This window comes from Copadichromis virginalis, linkage group LG15 (assembly GCF_057382275.1).
Source record: "Copadichromis virginalis isolate Kocher_CV1m ecotype Utaka linkage group LG15, C_Virginalis_male_GT1.1, whole genome shotgun sequence".
NCBI classification, from domain to species: domain Eukaryota; kingdom Metazoa; phylum Chordata; class Actinopteri; order Cichliformes; family Cichlidae; genus Copadichromis; species Copadichromis virginalis.
In genome coordinates this window covers 11,113,344-11,131,720 of record NC_140632.1, presented here as the reverse complement: position 1 = coordinate 11,131,720, position 18,377 = coordinate 11,113,344, and the positions used below count along the sequence as shown (strand labels likewise).

The following is an 18,377-nucleotide window of genomic DNA, read 5'->3' as shown; positions in this document are numbered from 1 at the left end:
GTAGATCACCTTTGGAATGTGGTGGAATGGAGGATTCACATGATGGATGTGTAGCTGGCATGTCTGCAACTGTGCTATTCTAGGAGCTTGGAAAGAAAGCAACTCGTCTTTAAGTTTTTTGAAAGTTCAAGAAACTTCAAAAGGTCCAGTCGCTTTCTTTCCAAGCTCCTTAGACTACCACGACCTGGATGACTGAGAACTGACATGACGAAATCAGATGTGTGATTTCCTCATGCCAGTATAGACCAAAATCTCTGAGGTGTGTTTTGAACTTTGGAGGTGCAAGGGGTGCAAGTCAGTATTAGCAAGGTTTACATAATAAAGTGACCAACGAGTGTGACTGGATCATTGTGGACTTCATCAAAAGCAGGAACCACCAGCAAATTTAGTCCCATGAGACTGAGAGGTGTCCTCATTATCCCAAGATTCTACAAAACACAGTGATACATTGAAGACAATGCAATACTTTAATCCATCATTAAATTTGTTTGCACCGTTTATCCCATAAAAGAGGTCGATATTGATTTAAATAACTCCACCACCACAAGGTTTGGTGTGCAAAACTGAAGTTCATTTTCTGTTCCTCTTGGTATTTTTCAAGCTTTTACTAATCTGTATAGTTCACACAAATCTTTGAGGAGTCACAGCTTGGTTCGCAGATGCACAGTGCATCTATGTTAAAGCGCAAACTCAAAGAAACGTCAGTAGTACTACAGTCCAAAGATATTACTGACCAACACAGAGTTGGTCAGTAATATCTTTATAGTATCTTCATAGTAGTCTTTTAAAGTTAAGATGGCTTAAAAGTAAACACATCTAAATGACCAACATCTGAAACATTCGCAGTGGCCTTGCAGACTATGAGCTTCCTCTTGGTGCATGTGAGACTTGAAACACATCAAAAGGAGAAGACTTTTGGAGCCATGTCCAGTAATTCTAATTAGACTACGCCTGAGGTACTGTGGTGTCCTCAGTGCTTTCCATACTGTAGTACCATGAAATAAACTTCTGTGCTGTATGGCAGATTTTGACTAAATTCCTTATTTTTGTGTCTAGCTTGCATTATGCTGTTCATTTCAGTGTGCGCACAGTTTTTTCTCTATTCCTCTTTATTACATTTGCCCTGTGGAGTCAAATTGTTGTCACAGCTCCTGTGTAGCTGTCAAGGAAATAGTTACTGTTTTGAATGGCCTCCTAAGTACAGGTGTAGTGTAATGGTGGGTTCTGGCTGTGCTGTGGAAAGCAAAGCTTCTAACAACAGGCCTGAGGGGGAAAGAGAAAGTTACGACATACACACACACGAGGGGTGAGCAGATAAACTTACTCGGTAGCTTCTTTTTAACATTTATCAGACAAATACTTCCTTTTCATTTGGTGATAAGACAATTTTAAGCTTTTTCCGAGTAATGACCGTTTTATCAGAGAATATAAACTTTTCCGTCTGTTTTTTAAAGCCTTTTTTTTTTCAAAATTTTCTGTAAACACAAATTACAGAACTACGATTATTTTTTTTAAAAAAAGCTGCTGCATGATAATTGACTCGTTTCCACCGATATCATATGAGAGTCCGCTCCCTGGCCTTTAGGCGACGCTGTTTTACGCACTGCAATCCAAACCAAATCCTGTGTGAAGTGGAAGTTTTTCTGATTTCCACGTTTAGTAATCTGACACCCAGACTCTGAGCAGAAGGATGGACCCTTAACTCGGCTGGGAGGACGGAAGGAAGGAGCAGTCATCCAGCGAGCAGGAGCGAGCAGAAGCGAAACGCTGTACGCAAAAAACAGCCCCGTGGCTCCAGCAGCGGAGAAGATCTGGGTGCCAGCGCGTCTCCAGTTAACTGTCCGTCTCACTCAAATGATCTCAAAGCGACAAGTTTCACTTTCCGCATGCGAATGGGTGACTTTCCGCAGCGCTTTGTGAGGAGAAGAGGATGAAGAATTTCAACAGCAGTGCCCTTCACAGCCATAGCCAGTCTACCAACCACATTAGAGAGCGAAACAGCAGAAAGTACAGCTTACTCTCTGTTTTACCGTTGCGATTTTCTCTCCGAGGTTATGGGGTCTGCATGGCTACGCTGTTTCTCTTCTGTTTCGGCTCCCTATTTTACCAGCTGAACGGAGGACCTCCTAAAATCCTGCTAGACATCAGACAGTATCTCGGTAAGAACTTTTCCTTAAAAAAACCCTCCTTCCTGAAGGTCGTTATCAAAATAATAGTAAGAAGTTGCTCTCCGCGTCTGGACATTTTTTTTATCGGTAGGAGTTATTAAGAAACGTTTATCAAAAATGGAAAGGGTCTCTTTCATGAAACCCACCGGAGGCCACATCGTCTCCTCAACCTCATTCAGCCCAGGTGGACGAAACCGATTTTCTCTCGTGCTTATTTCTAAGTGTTAATTTATCCATGTGAAGTTTGTTTTAAACCCAAAAAGACCCCCACATTTTAATATCAATGCAGACACTAACTATTGCATATACACAGCTGTGTATCATCCCGAGTCAATATCATCCCGTCAGTCTACAAAGATGTGTGAAAAAATGTGAAGTTTTTTCACTCATTTTGTTTAACCACCTAAACCTGGGGTATTTATCGTCACTTTTACGCCGCTGTGAGTTCTAAGAGCATGATTGAGAGGTGTTATGGCAACTAGAACTTAGCAACTGTTAGGATTCATGCTGAAGACTGACGCCTCTTCTTGTACAGCCAGCTGGTGCGCTCCAGCCGCGCAGCTCTCATTACGCACGGCTTGCACCGGTTGAACGAGGGGTGAAAGGCTGAATTTATGCGGTTATTTAAAGCCTAGAGTGCATCTGTGGTTGTTTTAATAAAAAGCACGCTACAGTGTTGCCAGTTTTTTAATGTCAGGCAGGTTTCCAATTTAAAATATTCTGGCCTGAAGGGATTATTTTTAAATATTTATATAGATATATTTTAACATTACTTGGCAGCTATATTTCTGTCATTACAGTGCACTGGATCTTAACTACGGTAAAGTGGATAAAGTCTACTGTGTGTGTGAAAAAGAGCCCATTTGTGGCCACATCTGCCATAGACATATGTCTGAGTGTCAGCCTCTAGGATAAGATCTGTCAAGAGTCAAAAGGCAGTGTCTGCTTGTACAAGTCTGATCTTGTGACTTCAACCTCTTTGATACCCTAAACAGAATCAGATGCAAAGGTGATTTTCCAGCGAGAACACGGCCTGTGTCTTGAAAAAATTAGGTTGCATTTCTACCTATTTCTCACAGGGGGCTAACCTTTTATCACGTGATAAACATCTGGAACAGAATGAGAGTCACTTTCCAGGTCAGCTACTAATCCCCTGGGTCAGATTGGTTTCCTGTAGACACACACAAGCACACAGTCTAACCGACTGGCATACAAATACATAGGCAGACTAAAGCTGCACAATATTGTCAAAAATAACTTGGATTTCATTCAAAGCATAAGCACAGATTCCTAAAATAGAACGTTTTACCTTTTTTTTTTTTTTGAAGAGTGCTAAAATATTAAAAGTTCACACTGCAGAACATTCAACTTTGGAGCCTAATAATGCAATCTAGAAATCATGGCAGTCAACACCAGTTTATTTTATTTTAAAGTACTTGCACAAAGCTAATGCATGCATGGTGAGATAGCTTCCTTACTGCAGTACTGCTTCTAAGAAGTGCTCTATTCTGAACAAATACACTGATATGCCTAGGCTGATGATGGGGCAGATGTATGTGCTATTACCACAGACGAGCAAGCAAGAAAATTACATCAAAACACCATTAGGAAAAAAGAAATGTATAATTTGGTCCACAAGGCTGAGTGTTAATGGCTTATAGGGCATAAGCCATTGACACTCAGCCTTGTGGACCAGGATGAGGAATCCCTCTAGAAAATCTAGTCTCTGCTCCCACCTCCACGATTGATCTCCACAGCATCTCTACACAGAGACCCTGTGGACCTGAGCCTTGTTAAACAGTGACTCCACTGTAGTGTATGGAGTTCGGGAGGGTTTTTCTTTATGTAACAGCGCCACAGTGTAGCACCTCAATTGGGATGTGGATGACTAATCGTCTGCATTTATTATGATGCTGAGGCAATGAAGAACGACTTTGTAGCTGAAAGTTGTGACAGGGTCAAATCGATCATATAAAGTTAAAGCCTTTTTTGATGTTGTTTTGTTTCCTGAGTCTGAGTCAGCAGGTTTGTGACACATTTCAGGTAACTTTGTTGCATGTAAAACAGCTGTAGAAAGAGAAATCCAGTTGGGCTGGTGTGTGAAAGAGCTTGAGATGTGGTCTGCTCATTGTCTCTGTTCTGAAGTGTGTGTGGTCTTGAGGGAGAGACCGTGGAAGGAAGAAATCTAGGATAAAGGAGGGACGGTACAAAATACTCCTGTGATTGGGACTGCTTTGAACAGGTTCATAGGAAAGTCATTTTCACAAAGAGCTCACACAGTCTTCACTCTTAGTTTGTTGTGTCTGTTATTCAGAACCCAGATGCAAGCTCCAAAAACTGTATAAGGGGAAACTTCACAAATCACCAGAATTATGAGGAGAAGCAGACCTTTAAAATAAATGCCTCCTTCTAGTGAATAAAATAAATCAATTACTTTTAATATAATAGCTCTAAGCCTGGCGTTGGCATTTCTAACTAATGCACCACATTTTCTCTGATGAAGAGATACTTTATGTCTGTTGCTGTGCCTCGTTAAACACACGTGTGACCTAACTTGTGTTACTTTTGGCTGCGCTGTGCCAAGATGAAGGTGAGGAATCCTGTTGAGGTGGGTGAGTGTGGGCGTGCACGTGGAGGTTGGCAGCTTGATTTAGTGTGATTGTGTGATAGGTGTGTGGGTTTCTCTGTCAGATGTTGCCGGTAGGGAACAGACCTTGTTTTGTTTGGCTCGGTGGGGAGGTCGGTGGATGAGGATGTCACTCAACATGCCGTATAGTCGCAGTAACTAAACTGCCGTGCAGACCTTTAAACCTGCTGAATTTACAGCCTGCTCACCACTGTGCGTTCACACTCGCTGACCTTGTCTAACACTTTCTCGTGTCTGTCTTTCCCTCCTTTGCTCATAAACTGTATGCTGACCCAGCTACCTTGCCAGAAAATGCCTCTTCTTGCCAGGGGGTGTATGGACACGTCTGTGTGGCAAAAATCTGTATATAAATGAAAAGTTACAACAAAGTTTCAACGACTGGGAAAGAAGCGTTCTTCATATTTTATGCCATATTTTTAAGTGCTTGGAGCTGAGACAGCAAAACAGAGCGAAGCAAAATGTCCTCTTTAACTGTGCTCTTACTCAATACATGGTGCACTTACTCCTTTAACATATATTTCGATTTAATGGACTTTTAAGCAACATTTAAGTATGCACGTCTTTCTAAGTGTTTGTGTGTTGTTATAGCCCCCAGTCTTCTTGCCATGAATCATAAATGCTGAACTTGATGTGGCTGGGAGTCTTTCACCACTAACTTTGCTCTGCTTCTCAAAAGAACCCTTTAACCTTTTTAAAACACACACACGTAAATTTAACTTTTCAGAAACGGGCCAGTAAAGTGTCCAAGTTGGAGACTCTGGGGCGGTATTAGGGATTAGACAAGTATGCGTAGACACAGAAGAAGCTTTAGGGTCGCTCGGCCTCCCTTCAGTTTGTGTCATGTTTGCACCTTTGCTGGCCAGGAAGTGGTTCAAAGCAAACTTTTTAAGTGAATTCAAATAAAGTTTAGTTTGGCTGGTCAACGCTTAGTAGGTGTAGTGACACAAACTTTATATGTATATGTATATAATAAATTCAGGGAGGATGAGTTGGGAATTGCTGCAGAGAGAGAAAGGGAAGAACACATACTGTTCCTCGACCTCCTACAGACTCATGAATAATACACAACGAGTATAACACTGTGTCTTACATACCTTAACAGGGCTGAAACCGCTAATGTAGAGGTGCTTAAACTGTGGGGTGGACCAGACTAGTGTGGGTGATAACAAAGTTAAACTAAACTGAATTAATTAGATTCTAGTACGGGAAATAAACAAATAGCAGTTTGGTGATATATTGTGCTTACCTTTATTTTCTATTGCTCTACTTATATTATTGTATGCTTATTATTTTCTAAAATAAATGATGGAGTTTGAGGTGTGAATCCATTAATGGAGTAATTGTTGTAAGTCTGGAAGTTAATGAGATGGCGAGGCCTCTGTCGTCCATCAGTGTGTCTATCCATCCATCCCTCCCTCCACAATTCACAAAATTAGCTACTTTTCTTAGAGCGCTGAGCAGATTTTAGCGAAGATTGAACACAATGACCAACTAATGGATCCTTTTTCCAATTTTTATGCTCTTCTCCTCACTGAGTATTGCTCAGATTGCAGTGAAATTAGATTAATTTGTTTTGAATATGTCTAATTGAGAGGCTTCCTGCCTTCTTCATGGATTTTAATTCTCATTGGTTTGTACAGCGAACCAATGACAGCTTACAACTTTCTTTTTGTGCTTCACGTACTATATTAACCTGCCAGATGAGCTACTACATCATTGATATTCTGGTGGTCAAAGATCAGATGCATTAAACTGCTCATCATTCCTTTATTTCACATCAGAATTAGGGCTGCCACGATTTGTCGACTAGTCACGATTACGTCGACTATCAAAATCGTCGACGACTGATTTAATAGTCGACGCGTCGTTTGAAACTTTGTACGATCACAAAAGACGCAGGAATAAGTGGCAGGATTTAAGAGTGTAATAACGGACTGAAACAGAAGATGGCAGCATTGCATGTACAAGGATGTCAGCTACCGTTAAACCCCGAAGAAGAAGAAGAAGAAGAAGAAGCAGCTGTGTCCCAGAATTCATAGCGCGGCCCAGCGCAGTTTCCAACAATGGCGGCAGCTAGTTAGTTTTAATGTTACTCTTATTATTCTTTCTGGGTCACAAAATAAACGTTTAACATATTTTCAGGCGAGAATGTAGCTGTGTAAACCTCAAATATCTGCTCAGTTTATCAGGACACCACATATTTTCAAAAGCGCTCCGACGTTTTCGGAGACGTCTGTTACCCACTAGCTCGTTAGCGAGCCGGGGGCTAGGCTCACTAGCGCCGTGAGAACACCGGACTCCCCGCAAATCGTTTTCAAACCCACCGCCGTCTTTCGCTACTCTGGTTAAATATATATGAGTCACTTAGATAACTTAAAATGTTATTGTTTGGCTTTTTTTTTTTTTAGTATTTTATTTGTTCCTGAGTAAATCAGTTTGTCTGAGATTAAAGTTATAGTTTTTACACAGCTGAATAAACATCAAGCAGACAGCTGATTATCAGAAGTGTGAGATGCTCCAGAATATACTCCAGTGTCCTGTTATATTTTAGATAGCAAGGAGTTTATTAAACTTCACCGAAACAATCTGCAAATTTCATTAAAATTTAATAAACTATCATCTTGTCTTTATTTTTAGTTAGCACAGACCTTAAACACTTAAAGCTGTAAGCTAATGATAGTTATATAAGAGCAGATGCTGCTGGTGCAATAAGCTGTAGTTTTATGTCTAATGGATGATGATCTGATTAGTCGACTAATCGCAAAAATAATCGGTGACTAGTCGACTATCAAAATAATCGTTTGTGGCAACCCTAATCAGAATAACCTTTTCGCTTTACCTTTTGCACCGGTGACCTTTACAGACCTCTAACTTCAAATCTCACCTTCTGCTTGAATTTAAATATTTTATAGTTCACAGTTAATAGTATATATTTTATGCACATGCATGCACATTTATGTTTACACTCATACTGAAAAAGCTGACAAGTTAGTCACATTAAAAAGCTTTTTTTGAATGAGGCAGTCATGTAAGTGTGAATTCTGGAGCAAACTCGCCACTGTAGTCACACAAATACACCCACTTCCTATTAAAGGATATTAAAAACAAGCTCTTTTTAAAATTTAAATCATATTTTGCACTTTTAAATGACAGATTTATTGGCACTGACTCTTTGCCCAAAGTGACAGTCTCCAGGCTTCATGGCAGTATACCAAATGTCACATAGAGTGAAAATCAGGCCAGTGCTGGTCAAGCTGTCAGTCAGCATTTTCAGCTGCCTAACAGGGTTGCCAGATGTGCACTTTGAGCCTAAGTGAAATCGGTGATGTGGAAAGGTGCTTGAGCTCCCGGTTTAATTCTTTACTTAACACCTTTTCATTTTTGTTATTGACTTGTGCAGCAGATAAGCAGAGGTTACCAACCCAAGCACAGACATACATTTATTTTTAATGCTAAAGACTCAAAATAATCCAATATTTAGAATAATATTTTGCATCCATCCAGCACCTCCACCTGACAAGCCTCATTAGGAAGTGAAGGCAGGACAGCTTGGTCTACTTACTCTGTATTCCTTCTAACTGCAGGACTCAAGTGTTGAGAAAAACTACACATTACTTCCACTAGACCCCAAAATAACCCCTAACTGGCAGCACATCCAACTTAAATGCCAAAACAATCAGATGGCCCATAATTTTCTTAGGGTTGGTAAAACAAGCAGCCTTGCCTGCTGAGTAGAGTATTTACCTGCTGTGTAACACGCCAGATTCTAACTGAGTTTAAGGGTCAATAAAGGATAATCGGCTTTTTTTACTGAATGGAAACCAAAGGGGAAAAGCTTCAGTGCTTCAAATTAGAGGGGTTCGCAATGAAGACATGCAGTCATTAAGTTATTATTTTATGATTGTTACAAGTACTCCGTTAGGCATGCATTGATGATAATCTATTATCTTTTTTTGTGTGTTTTGAATTTTCAGGATAGGAAATCATTTGAAAAAAATATTTTTGTTGACCCTGTCATTACATAATGGAAGCAATTAGCATTACCAATTAGCATCTCCACGCTTGAGAGACTGCTCTCCCTCTCCAGAGAGACAGGCAAACACTAAAACAACACAGGGTAATTATCTTTCATTAGTGCATTTGTTTTTGCCACATGAAAAGAGAGCAGATGGAAAGAACATTACAAATGTACCAGTGCTGTTAAACTGCAACTGCTGTTCAAGGCTTGCTGAGCAATGATGGTTATAACCGAAGAGAAATCCCAGATGAATTTGTGGGCAATGGTTTGTGATCGGGTTTTTGCGCGGCACTACTGAACGTACAGTGCTTCTTCTTTTTGCATGTCACTGAAGAAAAACATGAAATTTGTTCTACAAACTTGGGATGTGTCCAGTTAAACTGTTTCTGTAATGCTGTTTTCAGTGATGTTTCAGTAAATTGAGTGGGTATTTTGCAGTTGCTTTCCTGCTTTTTCTGCATATATCATGCAGCAATTAGTGCATGCTACTAACTTTAGTCTTCAATTGTATGAACCCTTTCCCCATGGTTTGTAAAACTAGACGATATTTTCTGATTATTGAGCCGTAAATGTGCTGGCACTCACGCTTGTCACTAGAGTGGCATTTTTAGGCCTGTCAGTGGCGTTTGTCATGCATATCCAAAGTTTTGGTAACCCGATGTGCACAGCATGCCTGACTCATATGCTAAATGAAAGAGCTGGAGGACCTACTGGCTTTAACTAGCCTTCACTGAAGTCTCCCTCGTGCAAACGACAAAAGGGCCACCATCATTTGTACCAGCTCAAAGGAAAATTCCCTCCTTCTTGATCTGCTGCATCTCATTTATGTTTCATCGGAGTAGCATACTTTCTGTATGTTGCCTCTTCTTCTTCTGCTTTGCTTAGCAGCAAGTATAAAAGGGCTGTCAAGGGCCACATCCCCAACACCACTGTCAAGGGCCACGTGCTTCAAGCATATCTGCGGCTTCCCGGGAGGAAATTCAAACCAAACCCCTTTGGGGTTGCATCAGGAAGGGCATCTAGTGCAAAAATCTGCCAAATCAAAACATGTGGAGCTACCACTTGTGAATTAAGGAGCAGCCGAAAGTAGTTTTTAGTTCTACCTTCTTAGTTATTGATGTGTTGTGGTGTTAGTAGATGGATTCGCTGTCATATAAAGAGTCTAGCTAGCTGTCTCCCCCCATTCACAGAGCGTCTAGGAAGCTAAGCAAAGTGGTTGCTTCAAGTTTATTAAGTTTATGATGTGAAAATACCCCATAAGCATTTATAAAACGGACTCTGTTTGTTTCACTTGTTTGTATGCTGTGTAGTCAAGAATACATCATCTCAAAAAAGCTTTGTCTTGTTTTAAAGGGTTGCCAAGTCACTGATGACGGCTGGCTGTGTTGACTTTTATGGTAGTGCTTGTGGTGATGTGTGAATGGGTGGGTGGCTCAAGGCCCGGAGCCACTGGGTGGTACCCAGGCTCATGCTTTTGAAAAAAGGTGACTACACACAGCATATCCCATAATTTAAAACATCATTGACCAAATAAATAGAGGTCCTGTGAGAGAATTAAGTGTCTGCTTACAGCGTGTAAACTGAGCTCCCGGCTTTAATCAACTCCTCCCTGTTCATTCAGAAAGAAAAGACCTTTAATCTGAATCCAAGTCCTTTCATGTCAAAAATAGAAATACAATAATTGCACCCTGCTACATGAGAATTTTTTAAGCTGCACCCTTCCTCATATCTCTGTGTCCTGGTGTTGTTAGCCATTTGGGAAGTCTCTTTGTTTACTTTGGCGAGTGGTAAATAACCCCACATTCCCCAGTTTATTGCCACAGATCATCTGAAATGTTGAGGACTTGTTTCTGCCAGCTGGCCACATACGTTTCCGATCAAACAGCAGGTCACTAAAGTCAAGCAATTATCTTCCAGTTTTATCAAGCAACTGGACTGAGAGTGTGAAACACATTACCAGAAGCCACAGGACTTGTTAAAGAGAAACATATTTGCCCGGTGGTCAGTGAGATCAAGGAAGCCTGGTTAACTTTTCTCAGAGTGAACTTACCACATCTTGGTCAGCCCACCCTCATTTCATGGAAGTGAAAAAGTAAGAAGTAGTTTAAAATAGCTGACTTAAATATATAGCAGGGGAGATATAGTGGGAGGGCCCAGCCCATGTTCTTGAAACCACTACATGCACTTTTGGGGAACTGCATTGCAAGTTTTATGGAGCCTGTTTCCCTTTTTAGGTTCAGCGGAGTTAAACTGGTTTTTCTGTTTTCTAGATTCAGTTTATTTGCAAAAGTCATCTTTGAGTATATTTGAGACTTCAAAGCTGCACTTATTAATACGTCTATAATAACGATGTACTACAGGCAGCTGAAGGATTTAGTGAGAATTTACTTCTTTCGTAAAGCACAATTTAGCCTTTTCTATAACCTCTAGCTTTTAAGATTGTAGGAAGTCTTTCATCTACTTCAAAACCCTGACACAAAGATAAAGCTGATGTTATTACAGTTACTGGTTACATACAGTACTTAACAAATTTACGTAAGGTTTTTTGTCACAACCACCCTAAATTAACAATAGTGGTAGCTACCTGCCGTTTATTACTGCCCTGTGGACTCTGCTGCTGTAGCAATGGGAATTTCCCAACTCTGGGATTATTAAACAATATGTTATTGTATCTTACCAAAATCATTTTTAATTGTGTTTTCACTGTATTGCCACAGGTGGTCTAATACATTACAAATTAAAGTGCCTTGAGGTGACCGATGTTGTCCAGTCCAGTGTACAAGTTCAAATTTGGATATAAAAACATGAATTCTGTCATTTTTATTTTTTATCAAACTTTTTTAAAGTAGTATTCCTAAAATATTTGCGTGTTCTTATTTTTACAGATGGTCTAATACATTTGTTAGGCACTGTATATAAACAGGTGAGGGTGTCCTACACATATGCACAAAAACCCACACGTCACGTAGACGATGCCGTTATTTCACTGCTGTGCAAGTGGTGCAAATATTGACTTTATCGATTTCATTCCACTTCACGGCCCAGCAGCTTCTCCCTTTCTTTAATATGAGCTTTTCTCCCTCTATATTCTTGATATTTGAAAAAAAAAAAAAAAACCACTCCTCACAGAAACTAGAAAAAAATATATATTTGTGATGAGTATTAAAAAAATTTTTTTAGAGCGAGACTCCATACCTTAATGCACAAGCAAGCACTTCTAGTAACAACCTCCACTCCCCACCCGAACAAAGCTTTAGGTAGCTGGTTTATATTTCAATTTGTCACTTTGTATCAGAGACACGAGACTGAAATAGACAGACAACCACAAGCACAAACTTTGACACATTTTGGTCATAGAAGTTGTTATTGTTACACAGCGCAGGTTGTTACCACTGAAACAGCTCGAAGTGAAACCTGTGTGTTCTGCTTTCAGTGGGCTATTATAGAATCGCACATTTTAATGCTCACATTATTACATTTACTTTCGTTTTTGCAAATTGTTGGACACTCTCAGCTGTTTTTCTTTTTTTAAACCTCGTAACAGGTGAAATAAATGCGATAATGTGTCCAGTTATCATCCTAAGAAAATACAATTATTTTAGAGCGTTTGAAGGATCATAGCCCGAAAAGCATTCTCAATATGGAATGTGGTTGTCCCCAGCGAAAAGCAAACATCACCTGTGCCAAATCTCACACCTCTGTCTCAGAATGTGTTCTCCTCTGAAACCCACCTCTGTCCCAGTGTCCCTCATTACATTTTTGTTTCTTTCGACACCCTCCCTGCCGCTTATATGAAGTCAAGTGTACAAAAAAAATTACAGCTAACTTCTCATCAAACAATTCCAAAAAAGTTGGACGTTATAGGAGTCGACGCTTTTGTCGCTGTTGTCACGTTTACCCTCAAAACAACAGCTTTTTCAAGTACTAAAGCAGAGATGTACTGTAGCAGTGTAGCTGTAACCCTGTACAAATGTTCTGCTCCGCTGGGGAAACCGCATTTTCCAGATGTTTTAAAAAGACATCTTGAGTGAAAGCAACACAAAGTTAACAAAGTCTTTATCCAAGAACGCGTAGCGTCCAAGAAGTTGTTCTTTTTCCCGTCCAGTTTTACAGTCCAGACTGAGGTTGAGTCCCTATTCTTCCCACAGAATTGCTTCTACAAAGCAATCAGCAGGTGTGGTTAGAGGTGTTAATTACAGGGTTGGAGAGGGATGATTTGTATCTGACTAGTGTTTGTGTGTCTGTGTGCAAAAGAGAAAGTGATGGGCTAAATTGTAATAGTTTATACGGTGTCTACTTTTTAAAACCAGTCAGAGAGGTTTCGGATGTATCCAGTATGAAGTTAAATGGGTTGCTGTTCATAATTTAGTGTTACTTCTTACAATTATTGTGTTGGTACATCCCTTAAAAAGCCATCACTTGTCTGGCCTGGTTCATTGGCACAGATCCTGGTTGTGTAGCATTTCCACTGACCTGCCCAGAACAACTTGCCCGTCTTTTGGCCCACCACCACTCTGCTGCTGCACCCGTCTGGTTTAGACTGTACTGAATTTGTGCCAGCTGGACCTGCCATTCCTTTGAATCCATCCATCAATCTGTAAAAACTCTAATTTTTTCACCCAAATTTTCACCAGAGGTATTGCAACACTCAAATCCTGCTTTGCTTTTTCCATTTTCTTACATTTCTGGCCTCCATCTTAATGTTATGTATCACTCCAAGTCCCCACTCACCCCTCTTCTGGTGGAAGTGTTTGCATAAACCTTCCATCTAAATTCTTTCCTGGACAGCAAACAGATGCAACTTCTGTGTTGTAGTGCACACTGCAGTAGACATGTGCGACACAAACAAATGTGCCACTGGGTATACCGGCCGTGCGATCTTGCCAGCTGGAACATTTGCCCCTAATCACTATGTGCAATTCCATTACATCCTCAACCACGCAATTTTAAAACCTCTCTTGTATCCTCTATTCAGTCGCTTGCCTATTCATCTGCGTGTGTTACTGTTTATTCATGTTTTTTTTAAAGATTTGTCTGTGTGTGTCTACAGAAAGTCAAGAAGTGTCATCATGTCCACAATTTTGCAAATGCACTTGCGTATATTTATGTCTGGGTTCGGAGCACAAAAGATATGTTTGAGCCTCTTTGCTCGACAGCGAAGACGACCCTCAAAAATTTTCTGTCTCTCACTTGTGCGTTTCATAACAGGTTGTTTCACATTTACCATGGAGCTTAGTGTCATCTTTTCTATAATTAGCCATTCAATTCTAATGAGGTGTTTTTGAAGGGCTGAAGAAAACCACTCACCACCAGCTAGCGTAGCTCAGCCCACATTGCCAAATTAAAGAGAAGCTTGATCTTTAAGGCCAGGCTTAGCCTGAGCCAGCACTCACAGATGGTAGGCTAGTGCACTTTAGTGAGTGGTAAACATAGAAAACATTGTGGAAAAAAAGTGGAAGTGCAGGACCAAGTACGTTTGCTTTATCTTTGGCATTACATCGGAGTTACACAGCATTGTGTCTGAGTTATTTTACATATGAGCCAAAAACGCGCGTTACTGAAAACATGCAGGTTAACTTTTGCCCTTTTTTGTCCTCTCATGTCTTGTAACGTAGAGAGGAGTACTGGAAGTCTAGGGCTGCGGCAAAATGAGAGGTGCCAAAGGCTTTTACTCAGGTGTGTGTGTGAGGGTGGACACTGATGAAGAAGAAGATGACTTGTATCAATTGGCTAGACAGAGATCGAGCTGGAAAAGATGGGCAGCAGGTTAGGATGATTAAAGATATAGATGGAAATGTACTAACAAGTGAAGAGAGTGAGCTGAGAAGATGGAAGGAGTGCTTTGATGAGTGGGGAAAATGAAAGAGAGGAGGATGGAGAGAGGAAAGTAAATGAATGAGGAAGTGCAGAGGATTAGCAAAGAGGAAGTGAGGTCAGCTCTGAGATGGTTTGGACATGTGCAGAGGAGGGATAGTGGATATACTGAGCGAAGGATGTTAAATATGCAGGAGGTAAACCACAGAGAAAGTTTGTTTGACAGTACAAAGGATAGGATGAGATGGTGGCAGATGATCACATGATCTGCTGTGCTTTTAGACAGCTATCATTAGCTTACCTACTAGTTTGAGTAGTTTCCGTTTTAGTATTATGACTAATTTGGAGCCATAATTAGCCGTTTGAGGAAATGCCATTTTTGACACTTAACTTCGACTTCATTTTTTTTCAATCATGATAGTTCCTGTTTAATTCTTTTTTGCCACCAACTGGTGAAAGTATTATTCAGAGCTTGTACAGGACATTATTAGTATACAGTATTCAGTAGTATCCAGTATAAAAGATTTTTGCCTTTACAGTTACGTGCAACAGTTTTATTCTATTTTGTTCCAGGTTTTTAATCAGTTGTAGTGTTTTATGTATGCTGCAGCTGTCAGATAAATGTAGTGTTGTAGAAAGGGGGATCGTTCTTTTCAGAAGAAACCTAAAAATGCTCCATTACAGTATGAGGACCTCAAAATAAAATGAGGTAATAAATGTACACAGTTAATACCACACCAGTGATTCGGCTGCGGACAATCTGTACCAAATGTGCATTAATGGAGAGGTACCCATTGCTTAATCACACGCTATGCTGTACAAGCTGGTGCCGTGCCGGTCTATTTATAAGAGTAGAGGATCCCTCTGGGTTGGTGTAAATAAAGGGGGTGAAGGACCAGCTCAAACTGGACTCATGTGGGTTATTCTCTTCAAAAAACAATTCAAGCTTCCCCGGCTGTGTTGCTCTGCAGAGATAGAAGCCACGCCCCTCGAGTCGAGCTTTAAAAGGGTTTGTGCGATCCGGTCGATGTTTATGCTGTGGAATATTAAGTGCTTTTCAGGGTACCAGATGGAAATGTATGGCGTCCCGCTTGGCACTATATCCTCATTTGCCAGATGTCCTTTACTTTACTGCTTCCTTTATCTCTTCTCTCCCTCTGTTTTCTCCTTCTGAAATCCCTCTGACAGTGCCACCTCCCAGACTAGAATCTTAATGAGTCAGACAGATTCCTGCCTTTATATTTATAGGGCGAGCTACAAGCATTTGCCTGCACAAAATCTCACAACTGACACAGCAATTACAGGTCTGTGCAGACTGTCTGCGTTTTTGAACCGTGACCAGGAGGATGTGACCAAAAATGACCACGACCTGCTCGGAGTTGCAGTTAGACACATGGAGGAGCACCGCTGTTGTGCGGCTTGGTCCTGATGTTTCCTAAATAGAGTACATGTATTGAGGTGAGAATATAACTAGGATCCAGACAACGCTGACTAAGCCAATAGTTCAGAAATTGGGTAAGGATGCAATGTTCAGTAGTTTTACGGCCCATATCAACTCATTACTCAGTACCGGGTTCAGTTTTCAACATGTTTTTAAGCCGCATGCCAGTCACAGACCATGAATGAATGCCAGCCATTCACAACCAAACAGCCTAGCCACAATTAAGAGCTAATTGTCCTAGCTGCCCTCAAATGACAACAAGCTGACCGTCAGATGGTGTTTATGAATGAAGGCTAGTTATTTCTTGCTGCAGTTCTCTGACTTAATATTTGGCCTGAATTTGAAGGCATGCCCGTGTTTCCAACAGGCCAGTCGAGGGTAAGAGAGTTTCTCTCACCTTAAGGCCTTGCTGCTCCACCACTGCGCATAAATCAACAGCGTCGGCGGGTCGATGCCGTGTTTGTTTGCCTCTGCCTTGCATGCCTGTGTACAGTAGTGATATGTGTGTGTGTGAGAGTGAGCGAGATCTGTCAGACTAAGCAGTGTCCCTGCTGGGAAGGTGGATACAGTACAAGGTTTTAGTGTGCCGCCTCTAACCTAGATGTGATAAAGGCCAAAATGTGACCACGCCTTAACACGGCACAGCACATTTAGCACTTGTAAGCCTTTCTAATGCCCTTTCCCTCTGCCCCTGATGACAACCAGAGGAGGAGTACTCTTGGCAATCCACTGTTAATACAAGGGAACCCACTTTATGACAAAAATTATGTTCTAATGACCCATAATAGCCATATATTTCTTCACTGCTTCTCCTTAAAGCTTGTGGTTTGGGTTTCATTGACAGAGAAGTGCTGAAGTAAGAAGGCATGGTAAAAAAGGGAAATGACTAAAATATACTCAGAAGCTAACAATACCACGTGTATTATCAAAGATTCTTTATCATAACCAGTTAAATGTAATATAACGTGGTAACTGTTAGCTATTGTTGAAATCCAATGTGATATTTGTCTTTTTACACTAATTACTAAAAGAAGGTTAATTATAAATGAATGTAAAACTTAAAGCCCTGTCAACTCACAGAAAGTTCCTGGGCTTAAGACATCCTGGTTTTCTGGAGCCTTTCTGGAGTTCTCCGTGTGCCTGCCAAGGTTTTCTCACCGTTCAAGGGGAATGTATATTAAGTTTTTTTTTGTTATTCAAAATTGGCCATAAGTGTGGATGTGAGCATAAACGGTTGTCTGTCTCTTTGTGTTAGTCCTGCGACAGATTGGCGACTTGTCTGGGATCTACCCCGCCTTGTCTAACTCTGAATTGGATAAGCGGAAGTATGTGGATGAATGGATTAGCGATTGACCATGTGACTGTGCATATGAACATAAACAGCTGTCTTGCTTTGTGAGCCTTTTCATAGACTGCTGACTGGTATTGTCACTACTGCGCAATCTGAGCAGGGGTCTATGCTCCAAGATCTCCATGCACTTCTTATTTTATCTCTAATTGGACAGACATTAATAGAATCATAGTCAGAGTCTCTATAATGGTAAAAGTGAGTTTGGACACTGGGCCAGAAACCAAGTTTTAGAAAAAAATCCACCTATGATGAAGACACCATTTAATTGAGAGTTGGAGTAGCTCTGCTGGAACTGAACTATCTAAAAAATCTTTTCTATACCAACCGAAGCATCCCTTTTGTTATTATGCCAAAAATGTTGGCGCTCATCGCGAAAACTGTACTTGGAATTCAAAGAATGTGATCAGTACTATTACAGCCCATTCTTTAATATGACTGTCAGCTGAGTGAACTACAGTTTATAAAGTGAGCCTTATACGACAGTTTTACCTCAAATACCAGCCTTGTTTAGTGGATAATTACACTTATGTCAAATATTTAAATGACCACAAAGTACATAAATGCATCAGCTTGTAAACACTACAAACTGGTTAATGTTTGGGATTTGCCGTTAAATCTGATTCCTAGACTTTGAAATTCCCCAATTTTAACTGCAGTGAGGAGCCTGTTCGGAGGCCTTCATCTACAAACACTGCTTTGCTGTTCTTGGAAGTGCGAGCTACCATCTGTTGTTTATTGTTCAGTTGTTGCTCTTTACTCTCTTTCTGGCCACTGTGGTCCATTCAGGCACCAAATGCCTGTCACTGCATTTTAACCAAACTGTTCAAACATTGTCACTCCATTTCACTTTAGTTGATTACACAGTTTTTTAATCTCCATATTAAAAAGTTGTTCAACTCGACTGATTTGCCGTGAACATGTTTTTGATTACACAAGCG

The 18,377-nt window shown here is 40.6% G+C and overlaps 1 protein-coding gene across 2 annotated transcripts in view; it reads left to right on the top strand.

Moving 5' to 3' along the window:
• Positions 1-1,620: 1,620 nt before the first annotated feature.
• Positions 1,621-18,377, top strand: part of usta (uronyl 2-sulfotransferase a) — a 57,498-nt gene continuing 40,741 nt past the window's right edge. For both annotated transcript variants that reach the window (XM_085431885.1, XM_085431884.1), the window contains exon 1: positions 1,621-2,159. In XM_085431885.1, coding sequence (XP_085288011.1) covers positions 1,931-2,159 — 229 coding nt within the window. In that variant the 5' untranslated portion in view covers positions 1,621-1,930. The remainder of the gene's footprint in view (positions 2,160-18,377) is intronic.